This window comes from Delphinus delphis, chromosome 16 (genome assembly GCF_949987515.2).
Source record: "Delphinus delphis chromosome 16, mDelDel1.2, whole genome shotgun sequence".
Lineage (NCBI taxonomy): Eukaryota > Metazoa > Chordata > Mammalia > Artiodactyla > Delphinidae > Delphinus > Delphinus delphis.
The window spans coordinates 33,302,568-33,324,033 of record NC_082698.1 but is presented as its reverse complement, the minus strand read 5'-3'; the positions used below and the strand labels follow the sequence as shown (position 1 = coordinate 33,324,033).

General features: G+C 45.8%; 1 protein-coding gene across 3 annotated transcripts in view; it reads right to left on the bottom strand.

Moving 5' to 3' along the window:
* MYOF (myoferlin) overlaps window positions 1-21,466 on the bottom strand; it is a 155,493-nt gene that overhangs the window by 14,353 nt on the left and 119,674 nt on the right. For 2 of the 3 annotated variants that reach the window (XM_060034460.1, XM_060034461.1), the window contains 11 exons: window positions 19,575-19,651; window positions 16,204-16,215; window positions 14,642-14,740; window positions 13,098-13,223; window positions 11,004-11,159; window positions 10,479-10,570; window positions 6,618-6,788; window positions 5,745-5,893; window positions 3,058-3,197; window positions 891-979; window positions 707-802 (listed from right to left, as the gene is read on the bottom strand). In XM_060034460.1, coding sequence (XP_059890443.1) covers window positions 707-802; window positions 891-979; window positions 3,058-3,197; window positions 5,745-5,893; window positions 6,618-6,788; window positions 10,479-10,570; window positions 11,004-11,159; window positions 13,098-13,223; window positions 14,642-14,740; window positions 16,204-16,215; window positions 19,575-19,651 — 1,207 coding nt within the window. Of the gene's footprint in view, window positions 1-706; window positions 803-890; window positions 980-3,057; window positions 3,198-5,744; window positions 5,894-6,617; window positions 6,789-10,478; window positions 10,571-11,003; window positions 11,160-13,097; window positions 13,224-14,641; window positions 14,741-16,203; window positions 16,216-17,621; window positions 17,679-19,574; window positions 19,652-21,466 lie in introns of all 3 variants that reach the window. The other variant, XM_060034462.1, reaches the window with a different exon arrangement.

The window sequence follows — 21,466 nt, the reverse complement described above, 5'->3', positions numbered from 1 at the left end:
AGCTAATTTACTGGCTCAATTTTTGGAAAGTTCATTCTTTTTAGAAAAAAAAGCAATAAATGACAAGTATAATTTTATCTGCAGACTGATCAAGATAGGAAACAAATACTTTTTCAGGATTTTATAATAATTTAACGTTTTGGTGCCAAAGGCATATCTTTACCAAGTTCTGTTTCAATATTACGCTCTTGGTTTTGATCAAGGGTTAATACAAGAAATAAAGCATAGTAAGGTTTTGTGGTTAAAAAAAAGTTATGCTAATGTTTCCTCTCTTCCACGGACATTAACTTCTGGTAATAAAATATATTAAAAAAGAAACTTTGGAAGCTCTACTTCTGTTTCTAAGGCTAGTTACTCAAGGTATTAAAAATGAGTAAAAATGAACTGCATGACTAAAAGGTCTCATAACAAATCTGCTTAATAAACTGAACAAAACCCACTTTCTTAGAAAAGAAACACTTATCAGTTCTTACAGGCATCAGATGCCTCTGTTCATAAACAACATGCACACAGGTTTCTCTCTTCTTTCTGTTCTCTCTCCCTTTGTCTCCCTAGAGCTTCCTAAGCAGATTGCATTCATGAACTATAATAGCTTCAAATAATCAAGGATCCTCTAGTGGACACTTTCAATACTGAACACTCATGAAGGAGAGAGTCTGCTTTGTTCACCGAGTTTGGCATGCTCTTCCATGCCAGTCTTTCTTACCCTTTAACGTAGATGTCGCTCATTTCCTCTCCTGTGATGCTTTTCTCATCCAGGATAACGTCCTTGGTGTTCCAGATGATCACACGCAGGTAGTACCTGAAAGGAGCACATTTTGAAGGTGCTTTTTTTTCTGGTCCTGAACCAAGACCCCAGTAAGATACAGCAGGGTCTCAAGATTACTTACTTCTTGGCTTTCCGGGGTGTGATATTGAAAGGAGGGCCTGGTGGCCCCAAACTCCTGGGGAAAACATCCACCCACATCTGAAGTTTTCCCTAAGCCATTCAAAAATGAAAAGAGAAATGAAGTTATATTATGGGTGGTAGAGACTACAATTTTCTTTCATACGTCTTAGATGAAACTAGTTCTTCAGGCCTCCTAGTTTATTAGTCCGTATGGAAGGCAAACAAAAATGGAGTAAAAGAACAAACCAAGATGAATCTTATACCTTCAGTGTCAGTTAGGCCATCCGCCCCCCATTCTCTCCCAGGAGTCTCTGATGGCTGCGTGTACCTACCTGTATCAGTCTGAGTCTTCCCTGGTTAATAAAATGAGGGGCTTCCCAATGCTAACACAACCCCCAACACACAAACACACACACACCCCCTCTTACAATGACTAAAAGTTGGGCCCTTCACACTCAGAACAGATTTCCCGCTGTCACTCTATCCATCTTCACATTGCCTACTTGATATCAGTCCCAGTTTTGTGACACCCAAGGGTTTCTCCACTTACCTTGAGAGAGAAAATAAAAATAATTTAAAACTGTATTTAATTTTGTAAAAGAAAAACTTACAGCATGGCACTTTCGAAGGAGAGACTCAAACCATGACAAGAACATGACTGTTCCCCCCAAATTGAGGACCCCCTGCGTTGGCTTGCTAGTGTCTACCGCCTGAGAGGGAGCTTGCAGGAAGGGGGAGAGTGAGAGCCTGGACTGACACCTGTGGCGCCATCTTGGTGAGGCCCCACTCAAGTCTTTGACGGCTACAGACCAGGCCCATATATCTGACTGGAGTATTCTTCCAGACAGGCTAGGAATGCCACTAACACACTGTATCAACGATACAAACCAATGTAAATCCCCCAAACTGTGTTTGGATGTTCTGTAGACTGCGTTCATGACTAAAACAGACTGGTCTTTAAGAAGGTTGCCAAGGAAACCACTAGGCTGGTTTCCAATGCACTGTGATCAAAATGAATTATCTGAAGCTCTTGAAAAGGGATATATATTACTGGGATCCTGACTCTCTTCCCACTAATCTCCAGGGCTCAAGGGTCTATTATACATCAAGCACACTGCAGAAATTAGGCATCCAGGTGTCTCCTAAGACCTACCCGGAGTCTGTCCAATGCAGTAGGCAGAGGTGATGGAAGTATTGGTAGCCCAGGGAGCAATCTTCCTCGCTTTGTAATGTCTTAAGACTTTATTCAATTGAGGAGTAGGAGTGGAGAGAGGAGAAATGGGCTCTTTGTGGGGAAAGAAGAAGAATTAGAGAAGGAAGAAATCAAAATATGGAACAAAATAAGAGTGAGTGACAAAATCAGCTAGTAAGCCCAGGCTCCTTGTGGTCACTTTTTAAGAGACCACGGTTCGGCTATCAGTGTCAACGATATTTGCATCCATTAGATAAATATTTCTTAAAGCACGACTTCCTAACCATCTGCATCAGAACCTCTCCAGATACTTGTTACAAATTCAGATTCCCTGCCCCACCCCGGACTTATTGAATCTGAATCTCTGCAGGCATGACCTGGAAATCTTCATTCTGACAAGCTTCTACATGGACTATTTTGTCATTTTCCATGTCTCTCCTTGCTTCTCTGGGAACTGCTCCCCAGCTTCTAGGAACTGACCTTCCCCCATCACTATCAACATGGTCCCTGTGATGAGCCATCCTGTGTACTGTATCCCTGTCCTCCTGGCTAGAGCTGAGTGGTCCAGTGGTGGACAAATGGGCCAAGTTGGGGCAACCAATCCTTTCCACGTGTGGAAGTAGATGGGGCTACATTATAACATAAACTCAGAAACCGTCCACAATATTCTGACACGTGGGAAGGTGATCACAGGAAGGAAAAGTGCAGGGTAAAGGAGACTCTGAGAGAAACAGACAAGAGACAGGGAGAAATTCTGGTCCAAGGTTGTTCTGAGTCAGTGTCACTCTCCTGTCTGGATTTAGTGAGTTACCTGAAAATTCTTACAATAAATTCCCCTTGGGGATGAAGCTAACCTGAGTTTCATTTCTATTTCGTGTATATCTAAAAGTATCCAAAAAAGATAAAAGAGGCGAGTCTGTGTCAGCTATCACCAGTGCCTTTGGAGTGTGGATGAGGGGTTCAGAGAGCCCTTTACCTGGGAGATATTAGGCTGAAAGGTGCTATGCAAAGTCCTTGTTTCCACGTGTTCAGGGACCAGCCCCTGAGTCCTAAGGATGTGAAGGGCAAGGCGCTCCTCAGGGGCCCCGAGGTGTTGGTGCAGGGTTTTGTTGGCTTCTGCAATAAAGAAGGACAGTGAAACAGGGATGGGCATCTGGGAACAGTTCAGCCAGATCGCCTTGAGGGATTTGCAGTACTTCACCCCAGACTCTGCAAAAATGGTCAGGCAGTGCCAGTGTGCAAACCAGCTTGTGAAAGAGTTGTTGATAGAAATAGCTCCTGACTGGGCTTCCCTGGTGGCGCAGTGGTTAAGAATCCGCCTGCCAATGCAGGGGACATGGGTTCAAGCCCCGGTCCAGGAAGATCCCACGTGCCGTGGAGCAACTAAGCCCGTGCGCCACAACTACTGAGCCCACGTGCCACAACTACTGAAACCTGGGCGCGTAAAGCCCGTGCTCCGCAACAAGAGAAGCCACCACAATGAGAAGCCTGCGCACCACAAGGGAGAGCAGTCCCTGCTCGCAACAACTAGAGAAAGCCTGCACACAGCATCGAAGACCCAACAGGGCCAAAAATTAATTAATTAATTAATTTAAAAAAAAGCTCCTGACCAAGAGACCTGCCCCAACCAGGCTCATCTGACTTGTGGGCTGCCAATAGTGAAGAGACCAGAATGCTCCAGAATGTGTAAGTGAGAGCAGCCCCTATTTACGTTGGTGTCAGGGGCTCACTCCGTCTCCCAGACTCCCTTACAGTTAGGTGTGGCCGTGCAAACAAGGTAGGCTAGAATATAACGTAGGTGGAAGTGACATGTGTGTCACTTCAAGACCTAGCCCATAAAACCCTCTCACGTAGGATCCTCTGTGTGTACTTTCTCTTCTGGACGCGGAAGAAAACAGTGACCTTAGACACCTGAGCTGAAGAAGGGCAGAGCTATAAGATGGAAGAGCCTAGTCCATGAAGCATTGTTTGGAAGAGGGCCACCCACCTGTAGGAGTACCTGTTTTGAATTTATGAGAAATAAACTTCTATTGCCACTATTCTATTCTTCTATTGCCATTAAGCCACTGAAATTTGTAAGTTTAACTATTACAGTAGCTAGGTAGCATCACTGTGGCATTTAAAAAACATAGTCCCCAAATTCTCTGTCACTCCTCCCATGGGGAGGTGGGGTCTATGTCCCCTCCCTTTGAATCTGCAGACATATTTGACCACCAAAGAAAGGATGCTGTGTGACTTCCGAGGCTAACCATGAAAGGCCAGGCTGGTCTTCTTGGGGTGCTCGCTCTGGCGGAAGCTGCCAGCCGTGTAGGGAGTCTGGGTGCCCAGAGATCACCCTACGGGAAAGGCCTGGGTAGGTGCTCTGGTCATCAGTTCCACGTAAGCCCCCATCCAGGAGCCAGCAGCAGATGCCAGCCATGTGCGTGAGCCATCCTGGACATCCAGCTCAGCAGAGCCTTCAGATGGCTGCAGCCCTGGCCAACATCTGACAGCAGTCGACTGCGTGAGCAACAAGTGAGAACTGCCCAGGTGAGCCCTTCCTGAACAGCTAACCCGCAAAACTATAAGCAAAACAAAATGGTTGCCATATGGGAAAAGAATCTAAAAAAGAGTAGATATATGTATCATTGATTCACTTTGCTGTACAGCAGAAACTAACACAACACTGTAAATCAACTATACTCCAATAAAAATTTAAAAAAATAAAACAATATGGTTGTTTTCAGCGGCTAACTTTTGGGGTGATTTGTTTTGTGACAAAAGTAACTGGAACAATCCTGACTGATACAGCTTTCTGGGGGTACTGTTTAATTGTTGGGGGTAATCTTCTCCATGGGGCCATGCTGCTTGCCAGTTTATTCCCAGTCCCTTTTGCAAGTTCTCCTGTTAACAGCAGCATCAACATTTGTTAAACATCTTACCATCCCTGATATCAACCAAGTCCTCTTAAGAAAGCCAGGCAAATATAGTTTCTTACAATGTCAAGAAAAAACAGCTGATGATCAGGAAGCACTTTCACTCCTGTGTGCCCTGGGATCAGCTTTCTCTGGCTCTCCCATGTGCCCTCAAAGCCACAGCCCACTGCCAGCCCCTCCAGGAAGCCCTCCTCCCTACGAAACACTGAATCATGCCACAGCTCTTACGCTCTATTAAGCTTATTTCAGTCTCTGTCATGATGCAGTTAGCTGTTTATGTGTCAGGACAGGTTGCATTATAAATTACCGCTGAGGAAAGAGCAAGACCCCAAGCTCGGATGTGAGCCAGATGTGAACTCAGCAGAGTCTTCAAACCAGCCCCCAGCATCCCTGAGCCTTCTCAGAGAAGGACTGGGAGAATGATGGAATAAAATTGGAGGAGAAATTCTTCCACTACCATCTGAGTACTTTTGAGCTAATTATGCATTACATGGAAATAAGTTAATTATTAGAACTTTGTGTTCAAAGCTCAAATGGCTATGACCTAAAAAGGTCAAGTGAAACATAAGACAGACAAGAAAACGTGTCCACTTTGACACCTGACATGACAGCAAAACTCTACTATAATGGGGCTTTTGTTAGACAGTCATGTGTACGGAATTCCCTATGGTATTAGGGCACTGCTCTGTCCACCCCCCTCCCCAACGCAAACTTGTAACCAGCTTGCCATCCATGGCAATGTGCTTACCAAATTCATCTAGGCTGTAGTCTTGTCCTCCATATCTGATTCTACTTCCGTCTTCAGAAAGGACAGGTGGCGGGAAGCCTTTGAATCTGGCTACATTTTGAAGCAACTGTGTTGGTTTCAGTTGATCTCGCCAGGTGTTGACTCCAGAACTGTGAATAATATCCCACACCCGGAGTTACCGCAGGGCACACAAGTTCTTCTTGGATTCATACACACACATACTTATAGGTGCTCTCATGTTAACGGGGGAGCAGGGAATGTGCTCTACACGTTGGCTTTTGCCCAGAAATCTATTTAGGATTTAGAGACCTAAAATCCACAATCATTTTGGCCTCAGCCAATTGGTACTCCCCGCCGCCCCTCAGTTTCCTCCTCTGTAAAAAATGAGTTTGACTGAGATCCCTGTAATCACAATCGGGAAACTTATAAATTAGAAATCACAAGCTGTATCTCATTCAATACTACAGAAAGGCACTGTTTAGCACTCAGGGAAAGAGGGACATCACAGAATTGATCAGTTTGGAGGGAGGGGCAGGGAATTCCTGCCATCAAACATTGCCAGCTCTTGGTCCTGGGCATCAAGGCGGGAAGGGGCTCAAAGAATGGGAGAGTGGAGACTGGTTCTCCAGGGGCTGCTGCCTGCGCCATCCCCACAGAGCACTGCACTGCTCCAGGGGCCAGCGTTGTACACAGACGCCAATGTGAATGGGCAATGCTATGGTGCTGATTCTCTCTAAGATGATTCTATTATCAACAACAGTATCTACCTCACTCAAACGAGCAGGGGCTCAGTTAAGACAGGCCCTGAGGTGGAGCGCCAGAGCTTCCCCAGGTATTAACGTTAGATGGAGCAAACTGTCAACAAACACTTACACACAGTACTGCTCAGGAATGCCGCAGTGGGACCCAAACCGGGAAAGGAATCGGTTTTCCAGGTCAATAATCGTTTCTCCTACTTTTTCATCACGGGTAAAGGTGTCGTAATCATAGACAGAAATTTTCAGGTCTTTTTCTTGAGGTAAGTAGCAGCTCAGTTCATACATTCTGAATAAACAAATGCAAGGTTAGAATCTCCATGATCCCACCCGGGCGTCTCACACAAACCAGGGTTCTGCACAAAGACTCCCCGGGCCGGGGCCGGGGCCGCAGGAGGAGGACATCATGGCCGGGATAACCAGGTGGGTGGCGGCGGGCAGGGATGCTTGATTAAGTAGTGCCCGTTAGTAATGAGAGCAACAGATTGTACACTTGCTCAGGAGAAGATCCAGGGCTTTAAATGCCTAATGAGAACCCCAGCTTTGCTGCTTACTAGCTGCGGGACCCTAGGCCAGCTACTTAACTTCTCTGTGCTCAGTTTTCTCATCTGTAAAATGATGATAATGTTCCCTACCATCCCATGTCGTTACAAGGGTCAAGGGAAGAAATGTTTAGAAAGCATTTGGTATGAGTGCATCACTCAAAACCCAATAGCTATAATAGTAATAACAATAAATTATTATAAGTTATATAATAATTATTAATAATTATAATATTATTAGCATATATGCCTATTATCTGGGCACCCAGTCATCTCTACCCAGCTGGGAGATTAGTAAGGCACAAGCACCCTGATTTATAGCCCCCATATCTGTGCCCCTACTATGTTACCTTCTCTGCCTCAACAGAGACCACCACCCCATGGAACACCCTGGACTCACCCTACAGGAGCATGAGGGTCTGGAAGGGGGAAGTAGAAGGCTGCCAAGAAGGCTCCCTCCCTCCTCCCAGGCTCTCTGGCTCTGCCACTGATTTGTGAAGGCTTTTCTATAGTATCTGTATTAAAATGCAAACACTTCTGAGAGAACGATAAACGATCAAACAGTAATTTCTGTGGTAGGTGAGCAATATGGTGCCAGTTCTGAGATGGTGATAGCTGTACAGCATAAGCTCCAGATGGGTGGGTTTCGGTTCTGTATCTGCACACAGAGGGCTGAGTTCCATAGTAGGTGCTCAATAAACTTTGTGGACAGAAAACTGTGAGAGGCCTCTTGCATCTCTCCTTTCTCACTGTGCCTCCACTTCTCCTCCTGTCACTCTGGTGTGTGGACTGGTTCTTGCCCAAAGAGCCAGGAGTATTAATCTCTTGAGCAGAAGGGTATGTGTCAGTGGGGCTCTGGAGACAAGCTTCTCAGGTGCCTCCTAGATACATCTCAGTGACTTCTCCAGACTGCTGCAGCCAGGTGGGGGCCTGCAGGAGGAAGGCGGCCCAGGATAGAAGGTGCTGGAGTCATGGCCACACCTGAAGCACCATATCCACACGAGCCCCCAAATTCCATTACTGGATTCCAAGGGACAGGTAACATGTGTCCCTTGAGAAAAAGAATTCTTTGCTCAAATAAGTTTGAGAACCACTTCTGTTCCTCTGGGCAAACTGAAGGTTCTGAGAAGTCCTGCAGTTATCTTTTTAAGCCAAGCATCTTGGTCTGATGAAGGAATACGTCGTTCTTTAGAACACAATTAACATCTTCTGAACAGTGGCCGAGCACGTAGGAAAGGCTGCTCCTTCGCGAATTCCTTTCATGGAATCCCTGAGGGTCTCCGCTGAGAAGAACGTCACCCTGGAGAAGAGTGAGGCCAGGGACCGCAGCCGTGGGCGGGGTTGCAGAACCGCGTCTCCCTGGCTCCACCCTGCTGGGCGGGGTGATGTCTGCACGTTCACCAGATGGCGATTGGCCGTGCGGAGCTTGACGGCATCACTTCCTTCCGGGGTGGCTCCAAGCTAGACTTTTCCTGCCACTTAATTAAGCTTGTGCTTGGCTCCGAGATGAGCGATTCAGACAGGGCCACCTTTCTCCCGTAAAAGCTGGCTTTCCCTGCTTCCCTGTGTCCCTCGCATGGAGCCCTCCTTCCTGCCCTGCGTGCCTTTTCCTGTCTAGACCTCAGGGCTGGATCAGGGGAAGAAAAGGAAAACAATCATATTGCCCTGCCGGAGGATTACTTCCACTGCCTGGCTCTAGCACGCGGCCCCGGGGTGTACAGCACAGAGGGTGTGCATGTGCGCGCGTGCACACGCATGTACACACAAGAGAGGGAAGGGTTGCATGAGGGCACCCAACAAAAAACGCGAGTAGAGAAGAAGCGGATGGGCAGGATAATAAAGCCAGAAATTAAAATACAGTCACACGTCAAAAGAACAAGTGTCCTCCTTCTCAGCAGGGTTCTGGGGAAAAATAGCACTGTTTTTACAAATGTTTTGTGCAAAGAACATTTTTCTACAGGTGATGGCTTGGCCCGGAATATGAAACATTACCAAGGGTGTTGGAAAAGCCTGGGGCTCGGTCAGGAATTTCTACCTAAGTCTTGGCTGCCCGGTGCACCAGCTCTGTGGACACAGCTCTGGTGCCCTGTTTCTGTCACCTGTAAAGAGGGGCCGTTTCTGCCTGCCCTGTCAGCTGCCGTGTTTGACACTGAGATGAAAATCAGATGGTGGCGGCCTTGCAGACGCTGCATTCAGGTGGCCTGGACGTGAGTCCCGGCTCTGCCGCTCAGCAGTGGAGTGAGGTGGCGCTGACTCCCTCCGCGCCTCCGTTTCTTCTGTTGTCAGGTGAGGGTAGCCCCTCAGAGTTGTGAGATTTTTGAGATGTTTTCTATGAAGGGCTCGGTATAGTGCACATCCACAGTAAGAGCTCAGCAAATAGTAGCTATTATTAAATGTGGAAGTAGTTTATAGCTGAAAAAAGCCGGTCCTCTTAGAGGTCACTTGGGGGCGCCTTACCCTTCAGAAGGTTCTGATGAGATCAGTGTAACAGTCCAGAACAGATGTAAGATGGCAATGATGAAGACGGTAATGCTATTTCAGGAATCTTTGGGGTACTTCCCTGATGGCACAGTGGTTAAGAATCCGCCTGCCAATGCAGGGGACACGGGTTCGAGCCCTGGTCCAGGAAGATCCCACATGCCATGGAGCAACTAAGCCCGTGCACCACAACTACTGAGCCTGCGCCCTAGAGCCCGCAAGCCACAACTACTGAGCCCGCAAGCCACAACTACTGAGCCTGTGCCCTAGAGCCCACGAGCCACAACTCCTGAGCCCGCGTGCCACAACTACTGAAGCCTGCGTGTCTAGAGCCTGTGCTTCGCAACGAGAAGCCACTGCAATGAGAAGCCCACCCACCACAACGAAGAGTAGCCCCCGCTCGCCGCAACTAGAGAAAGCCACGCATAGCAACGAAGACCCAACAGCAATAAATAAAATCTTCGGGAACAGAAGACAGGGAGCGGGACATCTGACCCCATCACTTTCTGCTGCCTTCTCAGTTTTGGTAACAGAGTCAATAACACATATACTGGCTCAGAGTGGTGGAGTCAAAGCATCCCAGAAAAGAGAGCTCAGCAGGATCGGGGAGTGAGAACCACCTTTCACTACATGTAAGTCACTGCCTACCCTTCTTGTCTCGAAGCCACAAACCCTCTGGACTCCTGGGCCTCATTACCCGCCCCCCGTCCCTCCAGGTCTCACAGCAAATCTCTCAGACTTGGTTTAGTTTTCTTCATGGTACTTTTCACTTCCACAAATTTCTTGTATTTGTGCATTTACGTATTTATTACCTGCCCCACCGACGTGGATATTTGAATAGTTCACAGACATAGTTTCACAGCTTCCGAGCCTAGAGCAGAGCCTAGCACCCATTGCATCCTTAGCACAGAGGCCAAGAAGAAAAGAACCACAGAAAAGCGTTAGGAAGTGCCCGTTACCTGCCGAACACCGGGTTGAGAGTGTTGGGGATGTAGTGGTCTCGATCTTCCATTACTTTTTTGCCCAGCGTTATTTTTATATAAGGGTCACACTGTGGGGACAAAACAGACAGCAGGTTATGTCACCACGGGGTGCCAGTTCAAGGCAGTTTCTGGGACAGACTCCACACCCGCTCCCACCCTGATGAGAAGAGGTAGCCTCAGACCAGGTCTGGGCAATGCTTCCTCTTGGCGCCACGCAGCCAGAGCACCTTTGGAGGAGAGGCAGTGGCGGGGAGCAGTGACAAAGCAATTCTCCTCCGAGGTCACGTCTGTAAAATGAGAAGGGTGAACCAGAGGCTCCAAAGCCCCTTCAAGCTCTGAGATAAATCCCCACAGGGACAATCCTCCTGAACAGATTGTTTTGATAGAGTATCTTTCCCCTTGTGAGATAACAGAGCCCAGAAAGAAAGAACATGACAATTACTGTGGCGGATGACTGTAATTACGTTGCTGTAGGAGAAGGCTCCACGCCCAAACTCTTACCAGGCCATTGTTGTCCTGGGGCTGGAGCTCTAAGCCTCGAACAATGTAAATCCTAACCGTGCATTCCTGTGGGACACTGTCAGGTAGTTCCCGAAACTGCCGGGGAGGGGCCGGCACGCTGGGGTCATCCGACAGTGGGTAGATTCTGAAGGAACCCTAGGAGAGAGACACACAGATGTACTCGCAGGACCTTGGGCGATCAGGGCAGAGGGCTTGGGGCAGTGTCCTTTCCCCCAGGACACTGGGGGCAGCCACAGGGGCTGTGGGATTGGGAGATGAAGGGCTGCCTTTTGTGAAAGAGATAGCTATGGTGTGCTTTGCATGTTTCCAGTGGGGAAAGTGAGTGATGATAAAGTAATTACATAATAGATCACAGGGGAGAAGAAAGGGCAGGGCAGAGGTAGGGAGGCCCGGCAAAAACCTAGGCAAGACATGGAGGTGGCCTGGACCAGTATGATGGCAAAGGAGGTGATAAGAAGTGAAATTCTGCACATTTTTTGAAGATAGGAATAAAAATGATTATTTTTTAAACCCAATAAAGTATAAAGGGTGATTTCCCTTTTTTTCTGCATCACCCCTATAAACCCCCTTCCATCCACTCCCAGGCAAATTCCCATTCATCCCTCAGGTCTCAGCTGAAAAGTGTCACTTCTTCCAGGAAACCCCCCTGATTGCCCCTGGGTTGGATAGGTTTCCTAACACTCTCTTCTAACCCCGCACTCACCCCTATTGCAGCACTGACCTCTGCGTCGTCACTGTCTATTTATTGTCTATATTCTTCACTAGACTGGGAGCTTCCTGAGGGAGGGAACTATTTCTTGTTTATCACTCTATCTCCAGGACCTAACACCGGGCTGGGCATGAAACAGCAGGGACACAGTAAGCAGTTTCTGAATGAGTGAGCATTCAGGCCAGCTCGAGAGGCCTTATATTTTATCTTGAAACCAGCTTATGTACAAGAGAAAGCACTGAAGTTGGATTCGGAACACGTGGGTCTTAGTTCCAGCTACTTTCACTCAGTAAAGCAGCATGATGTAAGCACCTACCATGTGCCAGGTACTGGAGGCCAAAAAACGAACTCTAGGAATCCAGTCTGGCACAGGGGTGCTAAGTAGGTTTGACTCTCATGCTATCTTTGATGGCTTGGTGGAAGGCTATAATGAGAAGGATTTTGAAACCACGTGTAGGGTAAAAGGGTCTGATAGATGAGCAATGTCTGCTATTCGAAAGGATTAGAAAGTAACAGCACATCTGCCACGGATTTGCCAACTGTGGTTGGAGGGAGGGGCAGTTGTGAAAGCAGATACTTACAGTGTGAATGGTACTTTAGTAGCAGCAGGGACCCAGGGAGCCTGGGGTAGGAGTGAGTCACCCTGCCAGGAGCAACCAGGGAACACTTCACAAAGAATGTGACATCGGAGCTGGCGCTTAAAAGAATGAGTAGGAGTGTGTCAGACCACAGAGAGGGAAGGAAGGGCGTCCAGGGAATGAAGAAGTTGTCCCAAAGCTCCAAGTTGTGAGAGGACAGGGTGTGTTTGGGGGCTTGGAGAGGATGCAGTGGCAGGAGAGACAAGAAGCTTGTGAAAGGCCAGCCCAACCCTTGGAAGGAGTTGAGACTTGACCCGGTGGAAACTCAAGCGATGTCTTTAAGCGGTCGAGAAACACGATCAGATTTGGTTGCGTGGAAGATGGACTAGAGCGTGGATGAGAAGGGTGGCAAGGACGATGGATTGGGAAAGTGCTGCACTGGTCCTGCTGAAAGCCTGGGAGGGGGCGGGGGACGCGTGTGTGTGTGTGTGTGTGTGTGTGTCCGTGTGCGCGTGTACGTACGTACGTACGTACGTACTAGAGCTTAGAGAGGCTGACTCTACAGGATTCAAGGCTGGTTGGCATCAGCAGGGAGAAAGATAACAGAGAATGGCTTTGAGTGTTCTGCCCCCAACCCCACTGTCCTCGTCCTTGTTGGCATTTTCTAGCATCCTTCAGATGTCAGGGGATATGTCCCTGACCCAGAGCTTGGTTGTCCTTTATCCTAGGTCTATAAAGAAAATAAAGATGGATCTTAAACAGGACACACACACACATTTTACTCACCTTAAACTCTCCTACCACAGAAGGATCTTCATTCTCATCTGATTTGCCTCGATACAGCTTGAAAGTATCTGAGAAGTCTGTCAGGCCCTCGAATTCCATTACATCCTCCAGTTCACAGTCATATATCTGCAAACCATCAACAGATTCTTAATTTCTCATTAAAATACAGGTGGAATCTAAAATCAAAAAGACTGACGATACCAAATGGGCACGAGATGTGGACGGAGCCCCAGAACTCTCACGTTGCTGGCTGCAGTGCAGGATGACACGACCACTTTGGAAAAGTGTCTGGCAATTTCTTATGAAGTCAAACATCCAGCTACTCTATGATGCAGAAGTTTTATTCCTAGGTATTCATCCGAGAGACATGAAAACATGTCCACATGGTATTAGAATGTCCATAGCAGCTTCATCATCGGGAGAATGGATAAACAAGTTGTGGTATATCCATACAATGGAATATGACTCAGCAATTAAAAGGGGCAAACTACTGATGCACAAGACAATATGACGGCTCTCAAAACTACTGTGTTGGGCTAAAGAAGCCACACACACACAAATACGTAGTGTATGAGTCCACTTATTTGAAGTATAAAAAAAGGCAAAACCGATCTACGATGATGAAATCAGATCAGTTGTCTCTAAGAGGGTTGGAAGGTTGTGAGAAATTGAAGGGCAAGGGGTACAGAGGAGTTTTCTGGGGTGATGGAAATGTTCCTTGCCTTGTTTTGGTAGTGGTTTATGTAGGTGTATATACAATTATCACAACTCACTGAATGGATTACTTTATTGTACGTAAATTATACCTCGATAAAAAGCTAGAAGAGGAGAAGGAGGAAAAAAGGAAGGAAAGAGGGAGGGATGGAGGATGGACAGCGGGGCTGATCTGCCAGCCTAGTTTATTTCTCTAAATAAGCAGTTCTTTACACACTGGTGTTTCTCAAGCTGCACTGAGATGTTATGACAATCACATGAAAGAAAGTAGATTTTTCCACATTCTGAAAAAATGAATAAAGAACTGGAAAACCCAAACCATTAACAGGAAGATCGTTCATAGCCAGACTGGCCTAGTCCAATAGCTTGTCTTCCTCCTGGACACACAGTTGTGACTGTACACTGCATGCATGTAAAAGAATCAACTTCTCAGCTAGTGAAACTGATGCTCGTTTAGAGGACAGAATAAAGCATGTTGACATTTCATGCTTTTTTGCAAGAGCACCATGACTTTGAAGGTCTCCCTTGGTCAAACTGGACAATTGTTGGCCTAATTAGTGCAGTGCCAACCCATTCCCAACCCTCGGCCAGATGTCCCCAAGCCCTAAAGTGGCAGTCACATAACCATAAATCAACAGCTGTCCTCAAGCCCCGGGAATCTTGGCAAAGGCAAAATCCATCACAAGGGGGCTCCCCAGGAGGCCAGAGGTGCTCCTGGCCCCTCAGCCTCAGCACCCACCATTGGACCTTTCAGTCTTTCACTCAGCTCTGCCTGTGGCCAGTTTTAACGCATGTCAATCCCCCACCCACAGTAGCATAGGCCCAGGTACCTGGAGTTTGGGATAGCCTTTCTGAATATATTGTCCACATTTTTCATGTTCCCCTGTGGAAGCATAATATTTACTCCACCAGTCAATAATTTCTTCCTCCTAAAGAAAGACACATGAAAATGGAAAAATCTTTAGTGATGCCCTGGATTTCCAATCATTGCAAGAAAACTCATAGGTAATAGACAAGAGAAACAGGTACTTCTGAACCTAAAAGAGGCGAGATTATATGACTCTTGTTTACATGCACCAAAGCATTCAGGATTCTTCTACCCAGAAGCTGGAGGTGAAATGATGATCCTTGGCCAAATGAAATGTGGCTTTAATGGCCACAGCTACACTAGATGACTTTCTTACATTCTATGGATACCATCTATTCATTTGTCTGTTTTTACTCCCTTATCCTGTTGACTTGATATTTACATATGCAGATAAATTAAAAGAAAACCTTCAGTATGTGTTTACTATTTCATCCTCCAGTATGTGTTTTCCACTGTTTCATTTCCTTAGCCCTTTTAGCCAGCAATGCGTTGCAAAACAGAGCTCACTAAGCTAAGAGTGGGTAACACTGGTTCTAATTCAAGTTCCATCCTTTACGTTAGAAGCCATACCCTTACGTTACAAGCCATACCACATCAGGTACATTGTTTAACATCTCTGAGCATCATTTTCTTCATCCACCGAATAGGATAATAACACTACCTGTCCCCATCCATCTCACAGGATTGTTTTGTTTTGTTCTTTGACCACGCTGTGTGGCACGTGGGATGATCTTAGCTCCCCAAGATCCCCGACCAGGGATTGAACCCATGCCCCCTGCACTGGGAGCACAGAGTCTTACCAGTGGACCACCAGGGAAGTCTCTCATAGAGTTGTTTTGGACATCAAATAACATCATTAGGAGAAGGAGCTTTGAAAATTATAAAACGTGAAGCAAGAGCAGGGAGGCATCATGGTTTGTTTAGACCAGTGGCTCCCAACCTATTCTTGGAGATTCTAATTCAATCAGCCTGGGGTGAGACCTGGCATACAGGATGCTTTCAAAAGTTCCCCAGGTAACGTGCAGCCAAGAGTTCAGAATCCGGTGGTTCTTTGATTGGGCAGGAGGGACAGCATTTAGAATCCCTCGTGCAACATTCTCAAACTGTAGAAGGCTGTAGTTTATCGAAGGCTACTATAAATTCCACTCAGATTTATAATAAGAATAGATCCCATCAGACCCACCCGTGGCTTAATCTACCTAGGAAGAGTGAGCTTGCCCAAAAGAGTGTGTCACCAGCAACACAGCCTCTTCTTCCATCTGGGGGGAAGGAAGAAGGAACACTCAAGAAAAGCTATTTCTTATTTGTATATTTGTATATATATATGTTTATACATACACCTACAGTTATTTCTTATTTGTATACGGTATATGTATGTTTATACACACACCTACAGTTATTTCCCCTTTATAGATCAGTAACCCAACCCTGGATTTAAAGAATTATTTATTTATTTATTTATGTATCAGCTACAGGCAGAAAATACATGAATCTTAAGTCTAGCAAAATGTGTATAATAGTTACCTTTTCTGTTAGCTGCCCATCGCATATATATGGGCAGGAAGAGGACGAACCACGTACAGGTCACACAGAGATGGAGACCCCATGAGCATTAGATTCAATGAGAAAGAGAAAAGGAGATGTTACTGTCCAACCATGCCTTATGTTATCAACATTTTGATGGATTATTTATTCAAGATGATCTCATAATTGAACACACCTTATTGGCTTCTTCTCTGAAATGTGCAAAAGAGTTACAAACGGTATTAAAATAAAAGGCTTGGAGGTAGCCACCCATGTCCCATGTCTTAATAGAGTTGGACAATCTGTCCACCAGCATAGTGATCACAGAGAAGGTGGGGTGGAGGTGGGGATGAATACAGTTACTCATCTTCCTGCCCCAAACCTCTTATTCCATTTAGCTTCTAAAGTATATCCCCAACTTGGCCTAATTCTCATTCCTTCAAAAACTCCTGTCCCAAGATGTTTATGTCCAACATGACTGCAGCACCATCATGTAAGTATCTTTTCTTGATTTTTCCCCATGCCGACGATAAAGCACCTATATACATATCCACCCATAAATGGATGTCAAGTCTCTCATTGGCCAAATCCTCCCATTTGCATTTCTGCGTGGAGAATCCACCAGGAGATGAGAGAATGGACAGCTAGGATGCTGGGGCTTGACTTTTCTCTTGGTACCTGCTGGAACATAAGCCAAGCTCACCCTTAGGGGCAGTTTGAAGAATTGCTACCTCCTAACTTCAAGTTCATTTCCACTGTGAGGGGACAGCGACTCGTCACTACAGGCACTTCCTGCAGGGAGTGCTGGGCGGCCACGGGGCTTCTTCTGCAAGTGCCCCTCGGCATTTTCCACATCGACTTTTGTTCAGCACACGGAAATGCCAAGAGAGGCAGCGAGACAGATAGATATAACAATTCTTTCTATTAGATTCATGTCAAAGCGAGATTAAAAGTTAAATCATCACAGCTGAATTGAGATTTTGGAGAGAGGGACTTTATGCCAAAAGTGTTTTCACATTCTGAATCGTTCCTGAATTCATAGTTTTAGAGTCTGTTTATTCACATCTACTCTCAGCTATTGGAAATCATTTCAAAGAAATGAATAGTTCATGATTTAAAAAGCGTTATTCAGAACAGATGGCTGATGTTAAGATCTAGGATTAATATGGGAGAATTTATTCATGTCCGCTTGCAATTCATTAGTTCACGTGGCAAAGTAGCTGAAGCAGCTAGAGTAACTTGCTTCATTATATCCAAATGGCACAGAAGATTCTCCCCTGAAGCTTAAAATAATCACATTTGTTTAAAGATCATCTTTCACTCCAAAATCTAGAAAGAATGTGAAAGGAGAGTTCAAGTCTTTAGACCGAGGTCCCCGCAGCCCCAGGCAGCATCATGCATTTTCTTATCATACATACATGCACTGTCGTTGGAGAAGCCATTTTGCTGAGTGCTGCTGACATACTGCTTAAGCACTGGAATTGGAAGGTAATTGTTGAAATGGCCACGTAGGAATGTCTGTGTTATCTGGCTGGCACTTAGCAATTTGTCCCCAGTGCTTATTTCCTGCTTTACTTGTGGCTGTGCTGAGCCCATCTGTTAAGAGCTCCCAGGGTCACCACAGGGTAGTGGTGTGAGTTTCTGCGAGCCCAAAACTGTCACCTGGAGCCATATTCTACAGCTCCCATCAACAGCACGGTGTTGACCCATTCCCTCAATTTACCAATAGAAGGCTTGACTTGAGTTAGTGGTAATAGGTATTCATTACACACACATCGCACGTACACGTAACACATGCGTATCACCTGCATGCATATATATTACAGGCATGCACGTGTATTACATGCATGTGTAATCTGGGACATCAGCAAGCTTGTCATTGGCTCTTCCACAGCTCAACTTTGCTCATTTGACTTTGCACAGATGAGTGCTATATTCCCCAATGAAGAGGTGGTATCAGATTTTTAGAGGCAATTCCAAATAGCCTTTCTTATCAACATAGTACACCTCCAGTAGCTGTTAGGAGAGCAGCTGAGTGAAAGTTATTTATAGTACATGAGAATGACCGATACTACCTTCCTCAGCCCTGCTAAGCTGCAACTTAAAATATGATGTAAACTCAACTTTCACAACGTGTCGCTACAGTAGCCTCATCTGTTAACTACTGTTAAGAAATGAATGAGATTGGGGCATGGACTGGCTTTATTCTTCTTCTTGAGCCTCCATACCTGGGGCTACTGAGTATACAGAAAGCCCAAAGAAGAGCTGATTCACAACGGGAGGCAGGAAAGCTGGAGGCTGATTACAGAGCAGGATCTTAAACTGGCTTTTTCCAGAGTTGTTGTGAAAATGTACGTAAAAGATCTTAAGTATATTACACTTAGCTTCGTCCTAGGCTACTACTGTTTTATTGGGACTATTTGGCGTTGTTTATAAAGTGAACACAGTGGTTTTGCATATTTGCTATTGTCATTTCTGACTGTGGAGGATTCTCAGGGAATAGAATCAAACACTGCTATGCAGTGCTGGCTGCAGAGCCCACATTTAGTATGGTCCAATTGTTAGTGAGTTTAATGCAGTGGGAAGAAAGCGGATTCTTTAAAGGCACTGTTTATGGACATAACACATTAAAGTGCAATCATGTGCACTTTTCGGCCACTTTGCACATTAAAACATGCTGTGAAAGTCCATCGTGAATGCCAACAGAAACGGGGAGATAGCTGATGTTTTCTTTTTTCTGGGCTGGGAACTTTTTTTTTCCCTCTCCTTCTTGTCGAGCTGGTCAGAATGGTTTTAACATAGGGTCCTGAATGAGCATTTCCACCAATTTCTTGATTTGGAAAACCACAGTGAATATAAAAGTTGGGGATATCCCATACACTGACAAATAGGGTCATTAAAAACCCATGACACTTCTGTTTCATGTGGGGGAAAAAGCTAGTGTGCTACATGTATCCGTCTTCTGAACGTTGTGGTGCTGTGTATTTGCTCCGGAAATTTCTCTTTCTTGCAAATGATATCATTCAGACTGTCCACACTAAAGGTCCTCAGACCTGCCTGCACATTAGAATCACTTGGGGAGATTTTAAAATTTACTGTTGTCTAGATCCCTCTCCCTCGTGGAGAGTGGAGCACAGGTCTGAGTATATTTTAAGTATCCTGGGTGACTGAGGGTAGAGGACATGAGTCCACACAATGTCACCGTCGAGGACATGAGTCCACACAGTGTAAGATTCAGGTTTTTTACCGTGATAAGCTGGTTTGTTATTTTATTTTAGTTGCACTGAATGGTTGTTTGACTGAATTCACCTAATGCTTAGATGCCTGGAAGATAAAACTGACATCATCCAATGATCAGTTCTGAAGCCTACCTTTGATGCCAGTAATGGTTTGGTGTCTTCTATTTCAATAACGACGTCCCGGCAGGGTGGGGTAGACAAAAAGGAGGCTGCAAGACAATTTCATAATCTAAGATGCTTACAAAAATATAGTGGTGAACATTCTACTCCAAGTTCAAGTTCAACAGCCACACAGTGGAAGGCAGAGTTTGCTCCTGGATGAGACTTACTAAATGGAGAAGACCACGTCTGAATGTAGAAAAATAACCCAATTCATTGCTTTTCCCAAAATATGATACAGTTTTAGACATTTTAAAGGGGATTTTATGGCCCGTTTTTTTCTTTTATCTTAGACAATTAGCCCAATCCTGTACACAGGAAATGCTGAAAAAAAATTGTGTCAACACATGTCTTTAGAGGATGTAGGAGTGAGGTCGGGCAATGGGGGCTGGAGGGAGCTACACCAAAGGAGCTTCCTTTTCATGGAATCTGTTCTAAGACACAGAAAAGCAAATCAGGGTGAAGAGTTGCACGTTTCAGGGCTGAAGTTGCAGTGGCTCATTCGGCGTGGCTCTCACAGTGTACACAGAGGGAAAAGGCACACATCCTGGCTTTAAATAATTCCCAGAATATTTGTGGCTCTGGATGGTGAGGTTAGAGCAAGGGCTCAGGAGCAGCCCCTGGGCTCACCAGGTTCAGTTCAGCTGAAGGGGGTGCTGAAGCCTCAGCCTGGGGCCGGGTGGGATGAGAGGTATGGCTACCCTTTATGGAAGAAGGCATCAGGCAGCCAGACATTCAACAGGAGGGCAGAACTCAGACAGAACAAACTCTGCCAAGCCAAAAGAACTTTGTGTTTAACCCAGCATTTGATGTATAGGACATAAAGGAGGGAAAACACATTTTTTAGGTGCCTACCATGTGCCAGGCAGTGGGCTAACCTGTTTACATACATGATCTCATTTAACCCCTCAAAAATCCTGTAGATATGTGTGGCATTATACCCATTATAGAGATTAAAAAACAAACTGAGGCTAAGAGAAAGCAAGTCACTTGCTTCCAGTTAAACAATCACAAGTGAAAGTAAGTAATCTAGGTCTGTCTGACCCCAAAGCTTGTGTTTCAACCATCATACCAGAGCCCAGAGCAAAGTGGGCCCTTAGTAAATGTCAGAGAAATGATCAGCGGAACACCGGGGAAGCAGAGGAGACTGACATTTATTGAGCGTCTATGATACGCCAGTTGCTATGCTGTTGCTAGGTGGCACCCCCAGATCTATCAGAAGTCTCTAGGCTTCCAAGATAGCTCCCCTCCAACTCCCAACAACTGCAGCAACACAGAACAGGACAGCCAGGTGGGAAGGCATGCTGGAACACAACCGCATGCAAGTTCCTTCCTATATTATCATTTCTCCACTTTACAATCCTCACGTACACAAAGCCTCGGGGACAGGAGGAAAGTTATTCTGTGCGCTTCCAACATTAGGCCAACCAAGTCCATTCCTCAACTCTTACCTCAGTTGGGTTTTAAGAAACTATCAGATTGATCTAAAATAACAGGTTCTGGCCTTGGGAACACTGTGCTCCCCATACACCTTAAGGAGTTTCCTCTTCAGGGGCTTTCTGAAGCCTTGACCTCACTTCACACTAACTACAAAGAATCATGAACCAGGAGACCTCTGCCTAACCCTGACCCATAGACACGAGTAGGTCTACACAAGCGATTCTGGGGCCAGAGAAAATCTGCAGCATTTGTACCTTCCTCATGATTTCACATATTTGCGTCCAAGAACTTTCTCTCATGAAAGCAATAGGAAAAACACTAGGAAAACAGTTTCTCTCCATTAAGTAACCCCAGATAAAAGAATGCCTGCAGTTACATTAATCCTTGATGTTATAAAAATGTTGCTGTTTTAGGCACCATCAACT